The 23,434-nt window shown below is 43.5% G+C and overlaps 1 protein-coding gene across 1 annotated transcript in view; it reads left to right on the top strand.

The window, feature by feature from the left end:
- The first annotated feature begins 2,756 nt into the window (after positions 1–2,756).
- Positions 2,757–23,434, top strand: part of LOC139278099 (mucin-2-like) — a 169,522-nt gene continuing 148,844 nt past the window's right edge. Inside the window, exons 1-7 of the mRNA XM_070896758.1 lie at positions 2,757–2,967; positions 4,849–4,921; positions 10,217–10,334; positions 13,139–13,226; positions 16,278–16,366; positions 20,736–20,916; positions 21,071–21,196. Of these exons, the coding sequence (XP_070752859.1) occupies positions 2,757–2,967; positions 4,849–4,921; positions 10,217–10,334; positions 13,139–13,226; positions 16,278–16,366; positions 20,736–20,916; positions 21,071–21,196 (886 nt within the window). The remainder of the gene's footprint in view (positions 2,968–4,848; positions 4,922–10,216; positions 10,335–13,138; positions 13,227–16,277; positions 16,367–20,735; positions 20,917–21,070; positions 21,197–23,434) is intronic.

Below are 23,434 nucleotides of genomic sequence, written 5' to 3'. Positions count from 1 at the left end.
GCTGACTTGGACCTATCATATCACCTCTTTCCAAATGCACTGCTATGACATCCTTAATAATTGATTCCATCATTTTACCCACTACCGATGTCAGGCTGACCGGTCTATAATTCCCTGTTATCTCTCTCCCTCCTTTTTTAAAAAGTGGGGTTACATTGGCTACCCTCCACTCCATAGGAACTGATCCAGAGTCAATGGAATGTTGGAAAATGACTGTCAATGCATCCACTATTTCCAAGGCCACCTCCTTAAGTACTCTGGGATGCAGTCTATCAGGCCCTGGGGATTTATCGGCCTTCAATCCCATCAATTTCCCCAACACAATTTCCCGACTAATAAGGATTTCCCTCAGTTCCTCCTCCTTACTAGACCCTCTGACCCCTTTTATATCCGGAAGGGTGTTTGTGTCCTCCTTAGTGAATAACGAACCAAAGTACTTGTTCAATTGGTCCGCCATTTCTTTGTTCCCCGTTATGACTTCCCCTGATTCTGACTGCAGTGGACCTACGTTTGTCTTTACTAACCTTTTTCTCTTTACATATCTATAGAAACTTTTGCAATCCGTCTTAATGTTCCCTGCAAGCTTCTTCACGTACTCCATTTTCCCTGCCCTAATCAAACCCTTTGTCCTCCTCTGCTGAGTTCTAAATTTCTCCCAGTCCCCGGGTTCGCTGCTATTTCTGGCCAATTTGTATGCCACTTCCTTGGCTTTAATACTATCCCTGATTTCCCTTGATAGCCATGGTTGAGCCACCTTCCCTTTTTTATTTTTACGCCAGACAGGAATGTACAATTGTTGTAGTTCATCCATGCGGTCTCTAAATGTCTACCATTGCCCATCCACAGTCAACCCCTTCAGTATCATTCGCCAATCTATCCTAGCCAATTCACGCCTCATACCTTCAAAGTTACCCTTCTTTAAGTTCTGGACCATGGTCTCTGAATTAACTGTTTCATTCTCCATCCTAATGCAGAATTCCACCATATTATGGTCACTCTTCCCCAAGGGGCCTCGCACAACGAGATTGCTAATTAATCCTCTCTCATTACACAACACCCAGTCTAAGATGGCCTCCCCCCTAGTTGGTTCCTTGACATATTGGTCTAAAAAACCATCCCTTATGCACTCCAGGAAATCCTCCTCCGCCGTATTGCTTCCAGTTTGGTTAGCCCAATCTATGTGCATATTAAAGTCACCCATTATAACTGCTGCACCTTTATTGCACGCACCCCTAATTTCCTGTTTGATGCCCTCCCCAACATCACTGCTACTGTTTGGAGGTCTGTACACAACTCCCACTAACGTTTTTTGCCCTTTGGTGTTGTGCAGCTCTACCCATATAGATTCCACATCATCCAAGCTAATGTCCTTCCGAACTATTGCCTTAATTTCCTCCTTAACCAACAATGCTACCCCATCTCCTTTTACTTTTATTCTATCTTTCCTGAATGTTGAATACCCCTGGATGTTGAGTTCCCAGCCCTGATCATCCTGGAGCCACGTCTCCGTAATCCCAATCACATCATATTTGTTAACATCTATTTGCACAGTTAATTCATCCACTTTATTACGGATACTCCTTGCATTGAGACACAAAGCTTTCAGGCTTGTTTTTTTAACACCCTTTGTCCTTTTAGAATTTTGCTGTACAATGGCCCTTTTTGTTCTTTGCCTTGGGTTTCTCTGCCCTCCACTTTTCCTCATCTCCTTTCTGTCTTTTGCTTTTGCCTCCTTTTTGTTTCCCTCTGTCTCCCTGCATTGGTTCCCATCCCCCTGCCATATTAGTTTAACTCCTCCCCAACAGCACTAGAAAACACTCCCCCTAGGACATTGGTTCCGGTCCTGCCCAGGTGCAGACCGTCCGGTTTGTACGGGTCCCACCTCCCCCAGAACCGGTTCCAATGCCCCAGGAATTTGAATCCCTCCCTGCTGCACCACTGCTCAAGCCACGTATTCATCTGCGCTATCCTGCGATTCCTACTCTGACTATCACGTGGCACTGGTAGCAATCCCGAGATTACTACTTTTGAGGTCCTACTTTTTAAATTTAGCTCCTAGCTCCTTAAATTCATGTGAGTTTCTGACCTGTCAGGTTTGCATGTGGATCACAGACCTGCCAGCAAGCGGCGGGATGGTTTATTAAGGTCATTAACAAGTAGTTGAATGCTACTTAAGAGGATTAAAAGCAGGCACTTACAATGTTCCCAACCTTTTGATGGGTTTGCTATCCCTCAGGAAACACACCAGGTACGTGGAGTGAGGTTCTCCATGACTTTCAATAGGTGACAGCTGCAAAAGTGATATAAAAGCTACCATTTTACAGCTGTTCACTTTCAAATATCAGAAGCTGTAACCTTTAGTGTTAGGAAGAGACTTTTCAGCTTCATACACTTTGGAATTGTTTGTAGTGAACTGTGTTCACAGTAACCTTCCTTCAAGAAAATGTCTGACCAGTGACAGATTGCTTCTGACAACTCAACTGGATGTGGTGTATCAACAATCAAAATGGGCACGATTTATGCTCCCTCATCTTGTTCCTTCGAGTGTGATGAGGAACAGCCGCAGGTGTCTCCATCGCCCACTTCCAGAACCTCCAGCACTCCAGCTATGTCGAGTGCTGCCTCCTCCGCATTCGTCAAATTAATCATCGATTGAGGCCCTCTTCCATTCTCTCCCTCTTATTGTGGGCAATCTTTTCCTGCAAGGAGAGTAAAAAAGAGAAGGTTGATTGAAATTGTTGGAATGAGCATCATTTATGGAAAGGGATACAGCTTTACAGGGAGACTTTGATGGAGTAGCTTGGCGATACCAAGTTGCCCGCCAGTTCATTTTCCAGACGTTAACCAGTTGCTGTTACTTGTTGTCCTTGCATTACAATGATGCTGAGTATGAGGAGTGGAAAGTAAGATGGGGACCTGATAATGTCAATAGAGAGAGGAATGGATTAAGGTCCAAGAGATCTTGGGGTGAGCGACATTGTGCAGGAGTATGGTTGGCAATGCACAGTGGTGGGGGTGTGATGACAGACACAGCAGTATCAAGGTAAGTATAGCTTTATACTCACTTTTCCAGATCTTAGAAGATCATTGAACCTTTTGCGGCACTGGACCCAGGTGCGAGGCACTAGTGAAGGCGCCGTTATTTCCTGGGCTATCTGTAGCCATGCTGCCTTTGTCTGCTGGGGAGGCCTCTTCTTGCCGTCTGCATGGAAGAGAACCTTCCTATGCCCTCTCACTCCCTCCACAAGACGATGGAGGGACTCATAGCAAAAGCGTGGAGCTGATCTCTGCCTTTCTGTTCACATGGTGCAGACCTGCACTCACTCACACCAGGTTAACGCCTGGAACATGAATTCACAGGAGACGGCGCCTTGGTCCCTTTAAATATATCAGCAAGAATCGTGTCATCCGGTGATGTCACCAGGCCCGCTCCCATTAATCGGAGCGGGAAATGCGCAGGTGGGCCAGCAAGGCCTGTTATGGTAAGACACTATTTTTGGCCGGGATCGTCGCAGAAGCAATTTCGTCACCCGCTGCCACCATCTCCTGCCATCCAGGTAGGGGAAATCGTGGTCTTCATGTGAACAAATCTTCCCCCAAGGTGGCTCATTGACCCACTTACTTAGTCTACCACAGGATGGCAGTGCAGCACTGCTAAAGGCAGAATAGATTAGAAAGTTAAATTCTGAATAAAATCTTAGAGGAAGGCAAAAATAGCATTAGCATACTCCTCGATGAACCTTCAAATGCAATGTGGCCAAGACTGCTTTAAGTATCCCGGCTGACAGCATGTCATCGATGACATCATCAGACCCACACCGTTTAATAGGGTCGAGAAATGCACAGGGCAACCTTAATCGGCTCCATTAACGGAAAGTCGATGTCAGGAGTGTTATGGTATGAAGGGCCCAAGTTTCGGGCCGCGCCTAAAACGGCGCAGCCTGGACCTGGACGCCCGTTTTTTGCGCCACAAAGCGCGCCTAAAAAAAAACTCGCCTATTCTCCGGCTCCCTGCAGGTCCTCTGGAGCTGGGCGCGGCACAGCATGAGCTGTGGGGGGCGGAGCCAGGTCCCTGCGCTGAAAACAGTGCCGGGACCTCTGCACATGCGCGCTACAATGGGTGCGCATGTGTAGTAGCTCCAGGTGCCCAAAACTGTGGGAGGGGCCCGAAGCACGCAGCCCCTAGCCCTGGCCGAATGGCTTCACTGGGGCTGCGTGGATAAGGCTCCTCCCAACCGACCGGACCCGACCCGAACCCCGCTCCCCCCCCCCACCCCCGGCGACTTGACCTCTGCTTCCCCCCGCCCCGGCGACCCGACCCCCACCCCCCCAGCGACCCGACCTCCGCTCTCCCCCCCCGACCCGACCTCCGCGCCCCCCCCCAACCTCCGTGCCTCTTCCCCCCCCACCCTCCGCGACTCCCCCCGGACCGTCACGACTCCCCCCCACCTCCGCGACCCTCCCCCTCCCCTCCCGGACCTCCGCGACCCCCCCACCCCCGAGACCCGACGCCACCTACCTGTAAATCCAGCCCGAAGTCTTGGGCCCGGCCGTTCAGCCTCCTTCTCTCCCTTCCCCCCACCCCCCCTCTTCTTCCCTCCCTCCTCTCTCCTTCCCTTCCTCCTCTCTCCTTCCCTCCCTCCCTCCTCTCTCCTTCCTTCCCTCCTTCCCTCCCTCCTCTCTCTTTCCCTCCCCCCCTTCTCCCCCCCCTTCTCCCCCCCCTTCTCCTCCCACCCCCTTCTCCTCCCACCCCCCTTCTCCCCCTCCCCTCGCTGTCAGAAACACAGACACTGACAGACAGAGAGTGAGAGACACACACACAGACAGACAGACAGACAGACAGAGAGATAGAGACACTGACAGAGACACATTGGGGGGGCCGTCCCAGCACGCTGTTGGAGGACTCCCGGTGCTGCAGTCGGTAAGTAGAAAATGCTTTATTTATTGATTTTTTTTTAAATTTATTTTTTATTAATTTTTTTTGATTGATTTATTGATTGATTTATTGATGTATTTATCATTTATTATTGATGATGGCTCTTTATTTGTAAAACTGAAGTGTTTAATGTTTGTAAACTTCCCTTTAAACCCCCCCACCCCCCCCCATTCCCTACGCCTAATTTGTAACCTACGCCTGATTTTCTAAAATGTAGACAAGGTTTTTTCGAACGTACAAAAATCTTCACTTACTCCATTCTAAGTTAGTTTGGAGTAAGTTTTCACTGCCTAAACTTTGAAAACAGGCGTAAGTGCCCGGACCCACCCCCTTTTGAAAAAAAAAATTCTGTTCCAAAATGAAACTGTTCTAACTGACTAGAACTGGAGCAAACTAAATGCCGAGAATTCAAATTTCTAAGATACTCCATTCTAAACCAGTTGCTCCAAAAAATCAGGAGCAACTCAGGCCGAAACTTGGCCCCAAAGAGTGGGGTCGCAACCTGCCACAGAGACCGCCCACACCCGACCCATCCAGTTACAGAAAATTCCAGCCATCAACTCGGTTTCTCTCTCCACAGATGCTGCCTGACCTGCTGAGTACTTCCAGCATTTTCTGTTTATATTTCAGATTTCCAGCATCCACAGTGTTTTGCTTTTGTATTACTGCTCTTTTGAAGTTGTACTAGTCTGTTTCTGGGTGGATCAGGCAACCATTTGGACATCATCGTGATTTTACTATGTTTTCTTTGTTCTCTCCTGAGTGTTATGTATCTATAAAGCATGCACTCCCATGTTCCGCCACCAGGGAGTGCATCCCCTGAAGTCCCAAGGGATCCCAGCATCCCTTGAGAGCACTGTATACAAGCCGGCCCCTAAGGCCTGTTCCTCACTCTGGAGTGTCTTAATAAAGACTGAGGTCACTGTTACTTTAACCTCCCTGTGTGCAGTCTCATCTGTGTTAGGAACACAATACTGAGGACATGCTAATTACTTGAGGCTGTTCTAGTTGTGAAGACATGGAGGCTAGGCCATTTCCATTATATTGGATATCTCTTGTTGGTTTTTGTTTAACTTAATACTTTGCAGAGCTTTCGAAAACAAAATTGGGAGCAAAACTGACATTGAATTAAAACCCAATGAATTCCAATTTGACAACTTTAGGTTCATCAGTTGAGTCAAGTAAGGGATAGTAATTTGTGTGACTTGTATTGGACATCTATCTGATCCTTGATAGCCTAATGGAATGGCTGGTAGGTGGTGATACAATTGCCCGATCCAAGAAATACATCGTTACATGGTGATGGTTCTCAATTATTGTCATTAGCATAGGTGAAAACTTTAAGATTGTAAAGTATTTGTAAAAATATTCGCGAAAAGATTGCATACTAATGTTTTGTGAAGTGATCTCTCAGGATTTGATTCTTACCATATGTATGGGCCTAGAAATTCGGGTCATTTGTGCCTCCCATTAGCGACCCTGGTGGGCGCTAACGGGGCGCAACTGACTTTACGACTGCTAGCAACGCCCGCTAAATTCGGCATGAGTTTAGTGGCGGTGGTAACCTGTTGCGTCACACTCTGCTGCGCCAGCAATGTTGACGTCATTACCGCGTGCAGTGCCCCATTAGCACCCGGACCCTAAATTGGGTATTGCCCCCTGAAGCTGCACCGGCCGACTGCTCATGGGGTGAAACTTAAGGGGAAGGTGTGCTGCTGGTGAAAAACAAATTCTTCGTTTTTTTTCGTGTGTCCTGTTGTTACTTTGAATGCAGGATCCATGGCAGCCCGGCACTCAGCAACCTGCTTGAATGCTGGGCTGTTGACACGGCAGCCCCGCTGTCTGGTGGTCTAGGTAGGGCCCTGTTTTTGCTGCAGAGTATGCAGCTTGGGCCCTTCCCTTTAATTCAGGGAAGAGTCCATCCTATGCGGCAGCGCTACACGACCCAGTGTGTAGTGCTTCATCCCGCTTCTGAGGCCTCCGCCCCGTTAACACCCCAGAAAGGAAGTGCAGCGCTTCATTTAGCACTCCACTTCTGTTTGGAGGTGGTAACCCCAATTTCTCGCAAGAGGCAAGACTCCTGCACTCGCCGCAAAGTCTCGCGCCTCGTGAGTGTTACCGAATTTTTCCCCGCTGCTGTTTTCTTATTTATGTTAGCTTTGCCCATGTTCTGAATTGCTCCATTGTTACCTGCTTGGGAGATGTCTGAGTCATGTAGATTACTAGCAAAAGGACTTCAGACTGCCTGATACTTGCAGGCAGAGTCTATATCCTAAATGTTCCAACTGGCCTATGTTCCACAGGTTTTATTATGGGGAGGGCAATGAATCCTGCTATGTTCCCTGTGACCTCCCTTCATCATCATCATCATAGGCAGTCCCTCGAAACGAAGATAACTTGCTTCCACGCCAAAAAGGGATGAGTTTACAGGTGTTTCAATGAAGGGCCTAATATTTCAGGTCCCGAACTATATCTTGAAAGGTGGAAGATGCCTGTGTGTGGATTTTTTTTAACATGTGATGGTCGTTGCACATCAGCCACCACATGGGCTTGACAGAGCTAGGTCTTGGTCCAGTGGCAAGAATTAACCAAGACGACTGGAAACCAGCTCTGCTGCACGGACTTAGCGCGCACACATATCGCAGTGTGGGCTGGCCCATGCTGCGCCTGGGCCCTCACCTCTCCTGGACCCTGATCACATCCCTCTGCGAACTCTCGCCGCTCCTCCACCCCGACCTCGCCGCTCCTTCGCCCCGACCTAACCGCTCCAGCTGTACCAGCCCGCATTCCAATCAGCGACCTGGATTTGGGTGACATCAAATCTAGACGCCCTCTTCACAGCCGTCGTCCTCCTGCACCAGCATGCGTTGCTCCCTGCAGTGGCATGCCGCCACACGTTGCTCCCTCTATTGGCCCCAGCCTGCTGATGGTCTTGCAGCAAACCAGTGCAGTCTCATTCGGTCCTTCCTCAGATTTGTTTTATACTCAAACCCTTCAGCCAATGTTATCACATAAGGCTACTGAACATGGAAAGGATACGTAGGTGGACTCATTTATGGATTTTCTTTTCTAACCTTTTTGCAAGTAAATAAAATGGAACTATATAATGACAACTGAATTTTAAAAGCTGACCTGTAATATACATCTCCTGCAGCAGCCCTGCTCAACCTTGGGTTCCTTTTTAGAAGTGGTTCCTTTCTTTCATGTTAACGATGAAAATTTTAAATGCACATATCTTAATTGTATCAGTCAGTGAGCATCAGAATTGTGTGGTTTGCACCACGTTCTACACTGGAATATTTCATCTGCTTGAGTTTCTCTGTTCCAACTATCTACTACAAGAAGCTTTCGAGAGTAAATATTCTTCATGTTCCAAATGATAGTCCAAATTATCAATGGTAAAAGCACAAGCTCACTGGAGATTAGATTTCTGTCTGTCTGATGCCAGGCAACTACAAATATACTTCTATATTTTTTCTGTTCTTGACTCACTATCACTTCATTTCTGTCACTATATAAAAATACTTTCTGCAGTGATGGAGCTATGTTTCATGGGTAGCTGACAATCTTTTAGAAGTTAGAATAAAGGACCCCGGAAGTGTGTGAATATTTCAAGAGGTCACTACATTGAAAAGCTTGAAACCACTCCTTTCAGATGTTTTGGTGTCATTATCTACAGCATATGATCCCACTTCTCCTGGCATTGGACATAACCCCAACTTTTTGATCCAAGTTAGACACCAGTGAAGAAGAGTTGCTGTAACACTGATGTTCTACACTAGATGTCACTAGATATAATATATTAAACAACAATAAAAATAAAGGTGCTATATAAATGCAAGATATTGTTGGGTAGCACCTTAAATGTAGAATGACATCTCAAAGCATTTCACAGAGGTATAATTAAAAAAATGGATGCCAAATAAAGGAGATTGTAGGAAGGGTGACCAAAAGCTTAGTCAAAGATGTGGGTTTTAAAGGAGGAAAGGGAGGTGAACAGGAAGAGGGATTTTAGGAAGGAAATTCCAGAGCATATTGCCTAGGTGGTTAAAGGTACGGTTGCTAATGGTGGGATGAAGCGAGAGGATTCACAAAAGGCTGGAATGGAAAGTTCATGGCCGGGGGGTATTGTAGGGCTAGAGATTACAGAGCTAGAGAGGGGCAAGACCATGGAGAATTGTAAATTTGAGGTGTTGGGGGACTGGGAGCCAAGGTAGGGGAGGACAGGGGTGATGGATAAGCAGGATGGTGCAGGATAGGATATGGACAGCAAACACTATATCTGTGGATGATGTCACCAAGGGGCAGCATATGGTGGTGGTGAGCTGCCTACTTGAACAAGTGGCATTTCAGTGGACAGTTAAGACCCATTGCTGTGGGTCTGGAGTCGCCTCCCTTAATACTGTCCAGAATGCCAAAATGTTGGGGCATAGCCTAAATGAGTGAGCCTTTCTCATCACAGCCCTTCTAATTATTTTATCGATACTGATACAGGTATTAACAACCACCACCAGTTTTGTGTCGGTTTTGCAGTGAATTCACATTTTTCTTCAGCATCCACATTTTAGACTTTTCAGATTCATTTAGATTAAGTTGAGGGAAAGTCAGTTTAGGATTCTGATAAATATACTTGTCAGGCAATGGTATAAATAGAACCATGTTTCATATAATAGATACATTAGCTTTCCACATTCAAGTAGAATAGAGGAAGCTTAATGAGAATTACCTAAGTAGGGTCAATGGAATTTTAAAACTTGTTGCTGGGAATTTAAAAAAAAACAATGTTTCTTTGGTTAAAAGAAAATCCTATTCAAGATGATAGTTTAGCAACATGGAGTAACCTCCATGAAAACAAACAAAAATCTAAATTGTTTGGCATTTTATGATGAATATCCATTTCTATTTCTTACCACCCTCCAAGGTGTTTTTTCCCCATTCTCGTGTTCTGGGTGTCACTAGCAAGGCTAAGTCCATGTGATGAAGCTGCTCAGTGGTTTTATACAACTGTGTGGCTTGCTAAGCAATTTCAGGCAGTTAAGTGTCAGCCATTATGTGGTGTGGGACTTGAAGCACATGTAGGCCAGGCCTGGTAAGGAAGGCACCATGCCACTTTAATTTAAATGTTCAAATTACCATGGAGGGATTTGAACTCATGTTCTCTAGATTATTAATCCAGAAAAAAAGGTGTTAAATCAGTATGGATCAAAGAAAAGATTTTAAGAAATGTTGCACAAACTCACATTTTATCAACTTAATTCCCATATCACCATTATTTTATAGAATAAATTTGCCATATGATGACAAGGTGGTCAATATTCGTAACAATGGAATTAACGTCAAGTTTTCAAACAAGAAGCATTCCATATCCTTGATCTGGAACGGTAAAGACGCATTGTCGGTGAGATTTCTTTTAAGTGCAGTATTCCTTTTTATTTTTATTCAATCTTCAAATGAAGTAAATAATAACAATACACTTTATTTATTGAACTTTTTTTAGTAGAAAGGAGATATGTGTTCTCCAGATGAGAAGTTTGTGCATGTAGGTGAAATCATGTTTCTCAAGAACGGCTCTATGCATCATCAGAGAAATTAACACTTTGTTAGTCAGTGTCATGCAGCTTTTACTGATCTAAGTTACGTTGTGAAAACTGATTTTTCTTACATCTGAGCACAAATAATGATAATATTATAGGACATAATATTTTATATATAGGCAAGATGTAATGGTGCAGAACTTCAGAAATAATGTCTAGCTTAATTTCACTTATTTATATATTTGGTGACAAAACACGGTTTATCTACAACAAGAATATATGCTTCATAAAATTCACTGCAGTTGATGCTGAAAGACTCGAAAGCTATGGAGATTTCATGCTGGAATGCCAATGGGCAACTCACAAATTTTCAGTGGCATAATGGGTGCTTCTACAATCCTGATGTAGTAATTAATAGTTAAATCTGTGTTTAAATTTCTCTATATAAAAGGCAATGATTATTCGATGAAATTGTCTCGACAGAGTTCTAGTGACGGAAAAGGTCATGCGTGAACCTTTCCCGCTAGCAACTTTTCTTCTTGGGATTAATACTGACGTCTATTTTGACCAGTAACAACAGCTATTTTGGAAACTGTTTGCTTTGCAAGTTACTACAAGTTTTAACTATCAAATCTGTTTTATATAATCTTTTGATAAAGAATGTTATCCATTAACTGTCTTCTCAAATAATGCTAGATTATAACACGATAAAAATATTTTAAATGAAGATTAAATGAAAGCCGCCCCCATAAGGGCCATGTAAGTTCCAGGTTTTCGCGCGCAATGCACATGCGGGAAAAAACGGAACTTGTGATCTGTCAAGCATTTTCTTGACAGGTCCAATGCATCCCCAGGAAAAGGGCATTCACAGGCAAAGAGTTGGGATATTTGCCCAACTTCTGCCCAGCGAATGCCTGTGAAATTCTTACGCCTGGTAAAAGCAACCATAAGGTCTACTTTTTCCAGCGCAAGAGTTTTAAAAAGCATTAAAATAATTTTTTATCAATCATTTATACATTAAAAAACCTGTACAATAGAGGTAAATTTATTTTTAGCCCTTTAAAACATTTAAATTTATTTTTCAAAAGATTAAATTCTTGTTTCAATAATTAATTAAATGACATTTTAATTAATTTTAAATATGTTAAGTATTTTTTATTTATTTGATGTGTAGATGTATTTTTGTGGATATTCGCATTCATGATTTCGTACATATGGAACCTTATTACAAGAAAGGCACCATGAATTGACATACCAGACATGACTATTTCAATGCTCTCCTGGCCATAAACTCCAGCTCATCCAAAACTCGACTGCCCGTATCCAAACCTGCACCAAGTCCCACTCACCTATCACTCCTGTTCTCGCTGACCTACATTGGCTCCTGGTTCCCCAAAACCTCCAATTGATAATTCCCATCCTCGTGTTTAAGTCCCTTCATGGCCTTGCCCCTCTATATCTCTCTAACTCCTCTAGCACTACAACTGCTCCCCCCTCCCTCTTTAGAATTCTCTGTTCCTCCAAACCAGGTCTTTTTTGCATCTCCGACCTGTGCAGCCACCTAGGTCCCACAATGTAATTTCCTGCCTAAGCTTCAATGTTCCTCTATCTCTCTCTCCTCTTTTAATACCCTCATTGTATAGGAATAGAAATTTGTATATCCAAATTTGCAGATGACACTAAGTCAGGAGACAAAGTAAGTTATGTGGATGGGAACAAGAAGTTTCAGATGGATTATGTGAGTGGGTAAATTTTGGCAGTTGGAGCTCAATGTGAGGAAGTGACCCACTTGGGATCCGAGAAAGACAAATCTGAATATTTTCTTAATCATGAGAGATTAGGAGCTATAGAGAAACAAAGGGGTGTCGGTATCCATGTGCACAAATCATTAATAGCTAGTGCACAGGATACCTGGAAATGGAACTCTCTTCCCCAAATGCTGTGGATGTTGGGTCAATTTAAATGTTCAGAACTGAGATCACTAGATTTTTATTTAGGTAAGGGTACCAAGGATATGGAACAAAGACAGGTAAATGGAGTTGAGGTTCAGATCATCCATGATGTAATTCAATGACAGAACAGGCTCGAGGGGCCAAATGGCCTCCTGTTCCCATGTTCCTAAACCTTTGGTCACTCCTCGTAAAATCTCCTTCTTTGCTTCGCGTTCATTTATTTTGGATTATCGCTCTGTGAAGTGTCTTGGGCTGTTTTTCTATGTTAAAGGTGTTATATAAATGCAAGTTGTTGTTGTTATCTCTTTGCCGTCTGTCCAGTATTTTCTATCCTATAACTCACCTATGAAGCCCAGTGCCTACTGATTCAAACCATTGTCTCCTTACCTTGGTCTTCTTCTCTGCTGTGTACAGGCATATTGTTATCCTGGTGCTTAACACAAGCCTCAGACATTTCCAATTTTTTTGATGGCTGTTCTGTGATGTTGCTGAGAAATACTTGTGAAATAATGGGCACTGTCAATTTGATATGATTTTATGGGTTTGTCCTAAACAGTTCATACTTACCAATCAGACAATGTTTTGTTTGGAAAATTTTAGATTAGTTATTGGTGATGTGGTTTGAGGGTGATACTGTTACCATAAGATTTAACATTACCAAACTATGAAAATGATTGCACCCATACTTTAAATATTGCATCCATTTTGTTTTTAAGCTAAAACTTCACCCTAGATACAGAGGAAATGTTTGGGGACTTTGTGGAAACTTCGAAAAGAAAGGAAATGAAAAGAACTTTACAAAAGGTAAGAATAAACACTCCATTTTTAAATGAACATCTATTTTTTCTATTGTGTTTAACTATTTTTTCATATCCAAGGTGCAGAACATGTAATTTTTTATGGTAATTGAATTCTTAGTGCAAATGTTATCTTTGGATTAAACTTGAACTATTTTCCCTTCTGGACTTGCTATGTGTTTCAGCACAATTTCCTTATTCCACATTGCAATCCCATGATGAGACATGGCGAGCTAAAGGATAAAATAACTAAGTAGTTCGGAGATCAGTTAAGGGTGGAATTGGATGCTGAGGTTACAAACAGTCTGTTTCAGACAGTGCCAGGGGGTATGGGGTGGAATCTGTGGCAATGGTACAGAGCTCATGGCAGGAACTGAAAGTAATGGCTTCAGTTTTCCCTATGTTGAACTGGAGGAAATTGAGGCTCATGTCAGACAAGCAGTCTGACAGCACAGATGCATTGGAGAGCTCAAGGGCAGTGGTGGAGAGGTCAAGCTAGGTGTCGTCAAAGTACCTGTGGAAGTTGGCCCCAAATCTTCGACAAGGGGAGCATGTAGGTGCAGTGCTCACAGGAAATGCTGGTCAGCAAACTCCATCCCCACAGTGCCTGAAAATCCATCCATTTAATTTAATGGATGCGGGCCTGTGATTTCTTGACCAGCTCTCCCAGAAATTTAAGGACTACCTTCATGGTCAGGCCAAAAAATGGCCTAGGTTCCTGGGTATTGCTTGTGAGATTATGTGGTCGGCCAGTTTCTGCAGTGTTTGCTCATTTAAATAACTTATTTATTCTTCCAGCATGTTTTTATCATATGCAACGAGTGCTGAACCAACTGGGGGAAGGGGGTGGGGGGTTGCTGGCTGTGAATCTAAAGTGCAGTTGCTCTTAAAAGGACTGTTGCGCTATTCTTGGTGGAGGTTGCCTGCTGGATAAAGAAGGTGGCTGGAGGAGTTGCAAGAACTGCCCCTTCATTGAAGAGAACCTGGAGCAGCTGTCGGGGTAGGTGGCATTCAACAAAGTGGCCATTTTAGGGGCAGCAAGGAACCCTCTTAATAGAGCAAATATGGGCAGCATCATGTTGTTAACATTCAGAGTGCTAGAGTGGGCATAGCACTATTCATGTTAGGGCACAAGCGTTGTCTTTAAGAGAAAGTCCTGTCAATCAGTCCCTGATGCAGCAGTCTGCCTGGCTGTGCCTTAACCTCAGTAACTTCTCCGTCCTCTTCCTCCTCCTTCTCTGTAGCCAAGGCGTCAGGCTTGTCTTCTGGCTATATCTGGTGAAATTGTGCAGCACACAGCAGATGCAGAATTATCTTAATGCTTTCTCCAGACTGTACCAACTAATCTTTCCAGACATCAGAAGTGCTGCTTTGACAGCCTTGCTGATTGTACAGGAATGTACATTCTACCAGAATGCAGTTGGAGGCATAAACCTCAGCTTTAGTATGGAGGTCCCTGAATCATGTTAGTAAGTGAGGGAGCAAAGTTTGGCTTTCGTTGCACAGCATGCATCTGTCCATTTGCGACTCCTTTATATAGTTGTGGCACCATGGGCTGTCACAAGATATAAACGTTGTGGCTGCTGCTACTGGTGTACCTTCGTCTCCTGCTGTTGTACTGGTCTAAGACACCTTTACATTGATGTAATGAAATTCTTTGCGACTCATGTATGTCATAGATTTGATGGATTCAAAGGTGCCATTAGTCAGATTTTTCTTTCTTAGGAACCCTACAACCTCAAACTCTACTGCCCAAGTGCTAACTTGCACCAAGTTCCGTTCAGCCATCACCCCAGTGCTCACTGACCTGCATTGGCTCCTGGTTAAACAACAACTTGATTTTTAAAGTTCTCATTATCGTTTTCAAATCCTCCATGATCTCACTCCTCCCTACCTCTGTAACCTCCTCCAACCCTTTGAGATACCTGCGCTCCTCCAATTCTGGCCTCTTGTGCATCCCCGCTTTTAATCGCTCCACCATTGGCGGCCATGCCTTCAGCTGCCAAGGAATTCCCTCCCTAAACCTCTCCACATCTCTACCTTCCTTTCCTTGTTAAAACGCTCCTTAAAACCTACCTTTGACAAAGCTTTTGGTCATCTACTCCAATATCAACTTATGTGGCTCGGTGTCAAGTTTTGTTTGATAATGCTCCTGTGAAACACCATGGGATGTTTTACTACATTAAAGGCACTACATAAATACAAGTTCTTGTTGTAGAAGTGCTGCACCCTCTGGATTTGTTTCCTCCTTTCCATTGGTAAAGTAACAAAGGTGTTGCCTCTTGGCAAATAAGGCGTCACAGACCTGCTGGATGCTTTCGCGTAAGGAGGACTGACTGATATGGGGAAGTTCAACAGTGATGACTTTAAATGAGTCCGTAACGTAAAAAGTTTAACACAGTGAGCATTTTGCCCACAACAAGCAGTGCTGTCCTTGTGTCAGTTATCATCGGAAGCTAGGATCCAGTGGATGGGACAACTCATAAGATAACTTAAAAGTACGCTGCACACGTCTAGTCTCCAAAAAGGACAGAGGCACTGCAGAATGTGCAAATAAGATTTACAAGGAGGATACCAGAACTAAGAGTTATACCCATCAGGAAAGATTGAACATGCTGGGTCTCTTTACTCTGAAAAAGAAAAGGCTGAGGGGTGACTTAATTTGAGGTATTTAAGATTATAAAAGCGTTTAATAGGGTAGGTGCAGAGAACATGTTTCCACTTGGGAGAGAGACCAAATGTAGGGACCATAAATATAAGATAGTCAGCAATAAATCCAGCAGGGAATTCAGGAGGATCATCGTTACCCAGAGAATCATAGAATGGTTACAGCACAGAAGGAGGCCATTTGTGCACCAATGAGAAAATAGCCGAGTTTTGCTGTAAAATGACTTTGCATGTTTAGCACTTTCAAAAATTCTGCACGTCGCTTGCTATCATTACCGTGAAATTTAGCTCTAGTTTTCTATTCAAACAATCCAAGCTCACTAAAGGATTTGCAGCACACATGATATTAACCAAATTATAAAAACATGGAATGTCACTTTCTCTATTCTAGTGAATGAAGTCTCGCTCCGTGAGTACTCGGTTACATCTGGTTCCTGTCCTATCAAAGTAACTGAAGACAGAAGTTGTGCATCATCCTTCGTAAGTTATTAATTTCCAGAGAGTACCATATTAAAATTAGTACATGTACAACTTTAACCTGACTTGGGCTCTCATAATAATTATTTCTAAATTTAGTATGGTGATGGTGCAGAACATGGAGCAGTTAAATAATAAACAGATATATTCCTGCAGTTGAGATAATGAGATTAGTACTTACTTCTGTTATGAGGATATAAGAAATAGGAGCAGGAGTAGGCCAAATGGCCCCTTGAGCCTGTTCCACCATTCAATCATGGCTGAACTTATACATCAACTCCACTTTCCCACCTTCTCACAATATTGCTTGATGCCCAAGATTCCATCGATCTCAGTCTTGAATATAGTCTCTGGGGGAGAGAATTCCAAAGATTCATAACACCTCTGAGTGAAGAAACTTTTCCTCATCTCAGCCTTAAATGGCCAACTTCTTTTCTTGAAACTGTGACACCTGGATCTAGATTCTCCAGCCAGGGGAAACAGCCTCTCAGCATCTATCCTGTCAAGCCCTTTAAGAATGTTATACATTTCAATGAGATCATCTTTCATTCTTCCAAACTCCAGGGAATATAAGCCCATTTTACTCCATCTCTCCTCATACGACTGCCCGCTCATCCCAGGAATCAATCTAGTGAACCTTTGTTTCCCACCCCCCGGCAAGTTTATCCTTTCTTAGGTAAGATCAAAACTGTACACGGAAGTCTCACTAAAGTCCGATATAATTGCAGCAAGACTTCCTTACTCTTATACTCCAACCCCCTTGTAATAGGAAACATTACAAGGACACCCTCAAAGCCTCCCTGAAAAAGTGCAACTTCGTCACCAACACCTGGGAGTCTCTGGCCAAAGGCTGCCCTAAGTGGAAGAAGGGCATCCGGGAGAGCGCTAAGCATCTCGAGTCTCATTGCCGAGAGCATGCAGAAATCAAGCGCAGGCAGCGGAAAGAGCGTGCGGCAAATCTGTCCCACCCTCCCTTACCCTCAACAACTATCTGTCTCACCTGTGACAGGGACTGTGGCTCTCGTATTGGGCTGTTCAGCCACTCAAGGACTCATTTTAAGAGTGGAAGCAAGTCTTCCTCAATTCCAAGGGACCGCCGATGAAAAAAAAATGAGTAATAAAGATTAATTTTATTTTATAGCTTAATACTTTCTTTCTGCAGTTAATTACTTTTCAACTGTGTGAATCTGCTGACCACACATCTGATTTTAATTCTGCATTTTAGTTAATTTGTTCTAATCTAAACTAGGCAATTAGTTTACACAGGTTAAACTCAATCTATGATCTGAGTACCTACATCACAAGGGCACACCATCAACTAGGTGATTAGGTCACACAATTAAAGTGGCCGGTGTTACAGAGGTCAGTTTCAATTGTAAAGTTCAATATCTAATTGAAAATTCAATGAACAGCATCTAAGGCAGGTGTGGAGAACAGATTCCAAATTGTGCAAGTTTGCGAGGGGAGCGGGTAGGTACGAGGGCCTCCTTGTAGGACTGCTCCTGGGCACGGCCAAGGGTGCCATCAGCCGGTCCAGGCAGCGGGCGGTCGAGGGGGTCGTTCAGCCTGACTGCCTGCCTCTCTTCCGCGCCTACATCCGGGCCAGGGTGTCCTTAGAGATGGAGCACGCGGTGTCCACCGGTATGCTCGCGGCCTTCCGCGAGAGGTGGGCGCCGGAGGGACTGGAGTGCATTGTCACCCCCGGCAACCAAATTTTAATTTGATTTTATATGTTTTAAAGTTTAATTTGTTTTAATTGCCGGGTTTTTAGTGTCCCCCTCCCCTTTTATAGGGGGCACTTGTAAAAATTTATGATTTTATTGCCCAAAAAAATCACAAAAATAAACAAAAAAAAAGTTTTAAAAAAACAAAAAAAAAATGGCAGTTGAAAAATGTTTGGAGTGTCCCCCAGATTGGAGGGCACTTGACTTAACTGATTTATTGTTATCCAACCAAAAGAGTTGTGCAGGTTTGCGAGGGGATCGGGTAGGTCCGAGGGCCTCCTCGTAGGACTGCTCCTGGGCATGGCCAAGAGTGCCATCAGCTGGTCCAGGCAGCGGGCGGTCGAAGGGGTCGTTCAGCCTGACTGTCTGCCTTTCGTCCATGCTTACATCCGGGCCAGGGTGTCCCTGGAGATGGAGCACGCGGTGTCCACCGGTACGCTCATGGCCTTCCGCGAGAGGTGGGCGCCGGAGGGACTGGAGTGCATCATCACGCCCGGCAACCAAATTTTAATTTGATTTTATGTTTTAAAGTTTAATTTGTTTTAATTGATGGGGTTTTTAGTGTCCCTCTCCCCTTTTATAGGGGGCACTTGTAAAATTTATGATTTTATTGCCCAAAAAAATCCAAAAAAAAACCCCCAAAAAAAGGCAGTTGAAAAATGTTTGGAGTGTCCCCCAGATTGGGGGGCACTTGATCTGATGTTTGTTTTGTTCCCCCCCCAAAAGAGTTGTAGAGCTTGAAAAATGTTTGGAGTGTCCTTCCCCTTTAATCAGGGGGGGCACTTGATTTAATTGGTTAACTTGTTTACAACCAAAAGAGTTGTGCAGGTTTGCGAGGGAATGGGGTAGGTCCGTGGGCCTCCACGTAGGACTGCTCCTGGGCATGGCCAAGGGTTCCATCAGCCGGGCCTGGCAGCGGGCGATCGAGGGGGTCGTTCAGCCTGACTGCCTGCCTCTCTTCCGCGCGTATATCCGCGCCAGGGTATCCTTGGAGATGGAGCACGCGGTGTCCACCGGTACGCTCGCGGCCTTCCGCGAGAGGTGGGCGCCGGAGGGACTGGAGTGCATTATCACCCCCGGCAACCAAATTTTAATTTGATTTTACATGTTTTAAAGTTTAATTTGTTTATTGCTGGATTTTTAGTGTCCCCCTCCCCTTTTATAGGGGGCACTTGTAAAATTTATGATTTTATTGCCCAAAAGAAAAATCACAAAAAAAACCCCAAAAAAGTAAAAAAAAACAAAAGAAAACAAAAAAGGGCAGTTGAAAAATGTTTGGAGTGTCCCCCAGATTGGAGGGCACTTGACTTAACTGTTTTATTGTTATCCAACCAAAAGAGTTGTGCAGGTTTGCCAAAAAAAAACAAAAAAAAACAAAAGAAAAGGGCCTTGCGAAATATTTGGAGTGTCCCCCAGATCGGGGGGCACTTGACCTAATGTTTATTTGTTTACTCTAAAAGAGTTGTGCAGGTTTGCCGTTTTGGCTATCTCATTAGGGGAGGCTGGTCCCTTCACCACAGGCAGGAAAGGAAAATTAACTTTTGTCTTCTCACTTGGCAGATTTCAGAGAATCAAATTACAATGTGTTTCATTAACCTACTCAACTATACGCGTTATTTTAATATTCCTGATGAATACAGCGAATGTTTCTAGTTATTGGGAAATAGATGGATGGATTTTCACCTTGCTATCTGGCATAGTATCAATATAGTGGGTAGCACACTCATCTTGGAGTTCAGAAGGTTGTGAGTTCAAGTACTACTTCAGGGACTAGAATACATAAATCTAGGCTGACACTCTAGTGCAGTGCTGAGGCTGTGCTGCACTGTTGGAGGTGCAATCTTTCGGATGAGATGTTAAACCGAGGCCCCATCTGCTCTCTCAGGTGGACGCAAAAGATCCCATGGCACTATTTCAAAGAGAACAGGGGAGTTATCCCCGGTGTCCTGGCCAATATTTATCCCTCAATCAACATAACAAAAACAGATTATCTGGTCATTATCACATTGCTGCTTAATTGGCTGCCATGTTTTCCACATTACAATGGTGACAACACTCCAAAATTCTTTATTGGCTGCAAAGGGCTTTGAGATGTCCGGTGGTTGTGAAAGGTGCTATATAAATCCAAGTCTTTCTTTCTTTCTTTTCATAGCTAGCATGTAAAACTGGCACTGCAGATTGATCACCTGTTATAGAAACCACATGATTTCATTTCCATTGAAAGCATGGAAATGAAAATTGGGCAAAATATCTATCATGGGCGGCCAATCCATAATGTCACTTTTACATTGCGGCAGCAAGCTGAAAATCTACCCCCAACTTTTCTGTAGTTGTTGCTGATTTGTGACCACCCACTGAAAGTTTAATTGGAAAATGTTAAAGTTCTTCTCTGTACAGTGCTGTTTCTATAAACAGTCAGCCTCCTGGATCTAACAATGAATAAAAGTGCTTTTAAATCCTGACTAAATGTATATGCTCCCCTTTGGAAAACTGGGAATCACTTGCTAAATATAATTGTTTTAAAACTGATGCATAAAGCACTTGAGTTTAATTAGTGACATTCTGTTTTAGTAGATTTCACTGCTTGAAGACTCTGCAGAGGTCTGTGTTTATATAATTTTCATTGTTTATGTGTTTATTTTCATCAGAGCTGTCGCATTCCCATCTCACAGCATTTTACATCCTGTGTTGATTTTAACTCCTATTTCGAATTGTGCCAAAAGGAAGTCTGTGCTTCTCCAATTAAACATCAGGCCCAATGCCCGAGTTTAACAGAATTTGCACATCTGTGCACACCGACAGGGAATTGGAGGGACACCTCAGGATGTGGTACGTTTTCCTGCATATCTAGAAAATAAAACAAATAAATAGTTAAAGGTTAAAGCTCCTAAATATTTTCACTCCTCTTAAATAGAACAATGATATTTGTGTATTTGCACTTATTATAACTCAAAATGTAAAATGCATGTATTTTCCTTTCTAGAAAAGCCTGTTTGTCCTGAGAATCGGATTTACAAGGATTGTGGACAAGCAATTATTCCAACATGTACTGATCCAAATCCTCAACAACAGAAAGACATTTGTATAAATACTTGTGAATGTCCAGAAGGTAACAATATTGTTTTGACTGAGACAGATACATTATATTGCATTTAATATATTAAGCCAGCCTCCTATGGTGTTGCATATGGGTAGTTGAGACCAGTTAGAATTTTTCAGGTCTCGCAGGTTTGGAGATTGGGGGATAATGGTACCAATTTAGGGAATGAATGGAGGATGTGTGAGGAGAGGGAAAGCAGAGCAGGGAGGGGAGGGGTAAAAGAAAGGAGGAATCAGGCATGCGACAACCAGCCATCAAGCGAGAAGAAATAGGACCAACAGGGGTTGGAGGTTCTGTGGATGGGAAATGTAGTCAGGGAGGGGGTTAGTGTAAAAGTAGATAGGAAGTGGGGTAGCGGTAACCTGTGAGGGACAACTGAGTCCGTGGGGAATTGAGGGTGGTATTGGATTGGCAGCCACTGGGGGAAAAGGGGGTTAACATCTTGATCATCTGAGGAGAAGTGATGCCCATTGTTTGTTCAGGGTGGGAAGATGTGGTGGAGGGGCGGGACAGAGCTGAAATGTTGCTTGATGTGGGGTGAGGGGTGTTGAGAATCAAAATTTCATTTGGAATGGGGGTAAGGTTCAGGGCCTTAATCTCACAGGCGTTGAGGACAAGAAGCATCTTTGCTGGCGTGGGGTGGGGGAAATGGTGGACTGCCAATAACTTTCTCAGTAGTGGGGCTTTAGTTTGCTCTGGTTGTCAGTCTGGAGGCACAAGAGTGCAGCAGGTGAAACTTTCCATTTTATTATTTTTCCTCTATGTGAGGCACTGCATTTGACTTTCTTTTCGACTTCTGCACAATATTATGGCTGACACCAGCAATTTGTCTCTGGTGACCCAAGTCTTGGTGCCTGAAATTTGAGGACCACCATGCCATTTGTTGTCTTGTAGATGAAGTAAAATTAGGGGAACACTCTATTAGAGACTCAATGGAGAATTAAAGAAAAGCCTCCGATAAAACATCAATATTCCACAAGGTACAACTTGTATAATCACTGTCATAGGTAAAGAAAACTAGGTATAACAGAAGCATCGCATGGCTGCTCTTTAATGTACAGGGCCTGGATGTGTCAGAGTGATAGTCACCCAGCAGAAATAAATGGGTAGGAATCAGTCCAGGCCCATTTTCGGGCCCAGACCCGGCATTATGGAAACAATACGCGCTAGAAACAAGAGTCCCGAGGATTGATAGAAATCGGTCTTTGTGCCTCATCTGAATAATTGAGGCAAGATGTGGGCGCTGGTCAGCCTGGGACGCCTTAACATTGGGCCCCACAAATTTGGTAGTGTGGCCAATGCCTGCGTAGATTGGGACAGGCCGTCCCACTGCTAAATTGCTATGCTTTTTGGCTGCTTTATGCCTAAAAAAACGGGCGCAAACCAATTTCTACCCAATCAAAATTTTAGTCAAATAATAATGGGAGCGCCTCTCTCCTGGTGACCTTGGCTGTGTTCATGAATCCGATTCCTAATTCCATTCACCTTTCAAAGAATCAAACACACAAGCACTAGGTCCAGAAATTCTTTAAGGTTATCAAAAACAGGATATACATTGAAACAGCAAATTAGTTCACACCACACAGGCTGGCAGCAGTAAATAGAAATCTAACGTTCGAGTTTAAGTATGCAATTGCTTTGAATCCTGGGCACTGTAGGACTAAACAGTTAATTCCTAGTTTTCCTAGTAGATTTATTTGCATGAATGCCTACTTTATTTGCTCAAATTTTTGTGGCAAAATATAGGCCATATTTTGCTGGCCCTACGGGTGTGTACATGGTGTGTATGCACCCGTAAGAGCAGCGCAGGTTCCGGGATTTCGCATGCGGAGTGCAAGCACAAAAACCCGGAACTTGCGAAGATTCTTGACAGATCCTCCGCATTCCCGAGAAAAGGGCATCTGGGGCCGCGAACTACTGCCCAGCAAATGCCCATGAAATTCTTATGCCTGTGTAAGAGTTTAAATGAATATAAAAAAATGTTTTTTCAATTATTTAAATATTAAAACACCTGTATTAATATTTACATTTATTTAAAACTTTTACTTTTCAAAAAATAAATGTTTGTTTTAAATGTTTAATTAAATTGTATATTTATTAATTTTAAATATGTAATTGTATTTATTTATTTATTATGTAAATGGTTTTTTTATGTAATCCCCATTATGCTTATGGAGTTTTCAGTACGTACAGAATCCCCATAAGTATGTATGGGGATCCCCCTTCTTTCATTGGTTGGGCCAGCCT

Source organism: Pristiophorus japonicus, chromosome 13 (assembly GCF_044704955.1).
Source record: "Pristiophorus japonicus isolate sPriJap1 chromosome 13, sPriJap1.hap1, whole genome shotgun sequence".
In the NCBI taxonomy this organism is placed as follows: domain Eukaryota; kingdom Metazoa; phylum Chordata; class Chondrichthyes; family Pristiophoridae; genus Pristiophorus; species Pristiophorus japonicus.
This window is presented reverse-complemented; position numbering and strand designations above follow the sequence as displayed.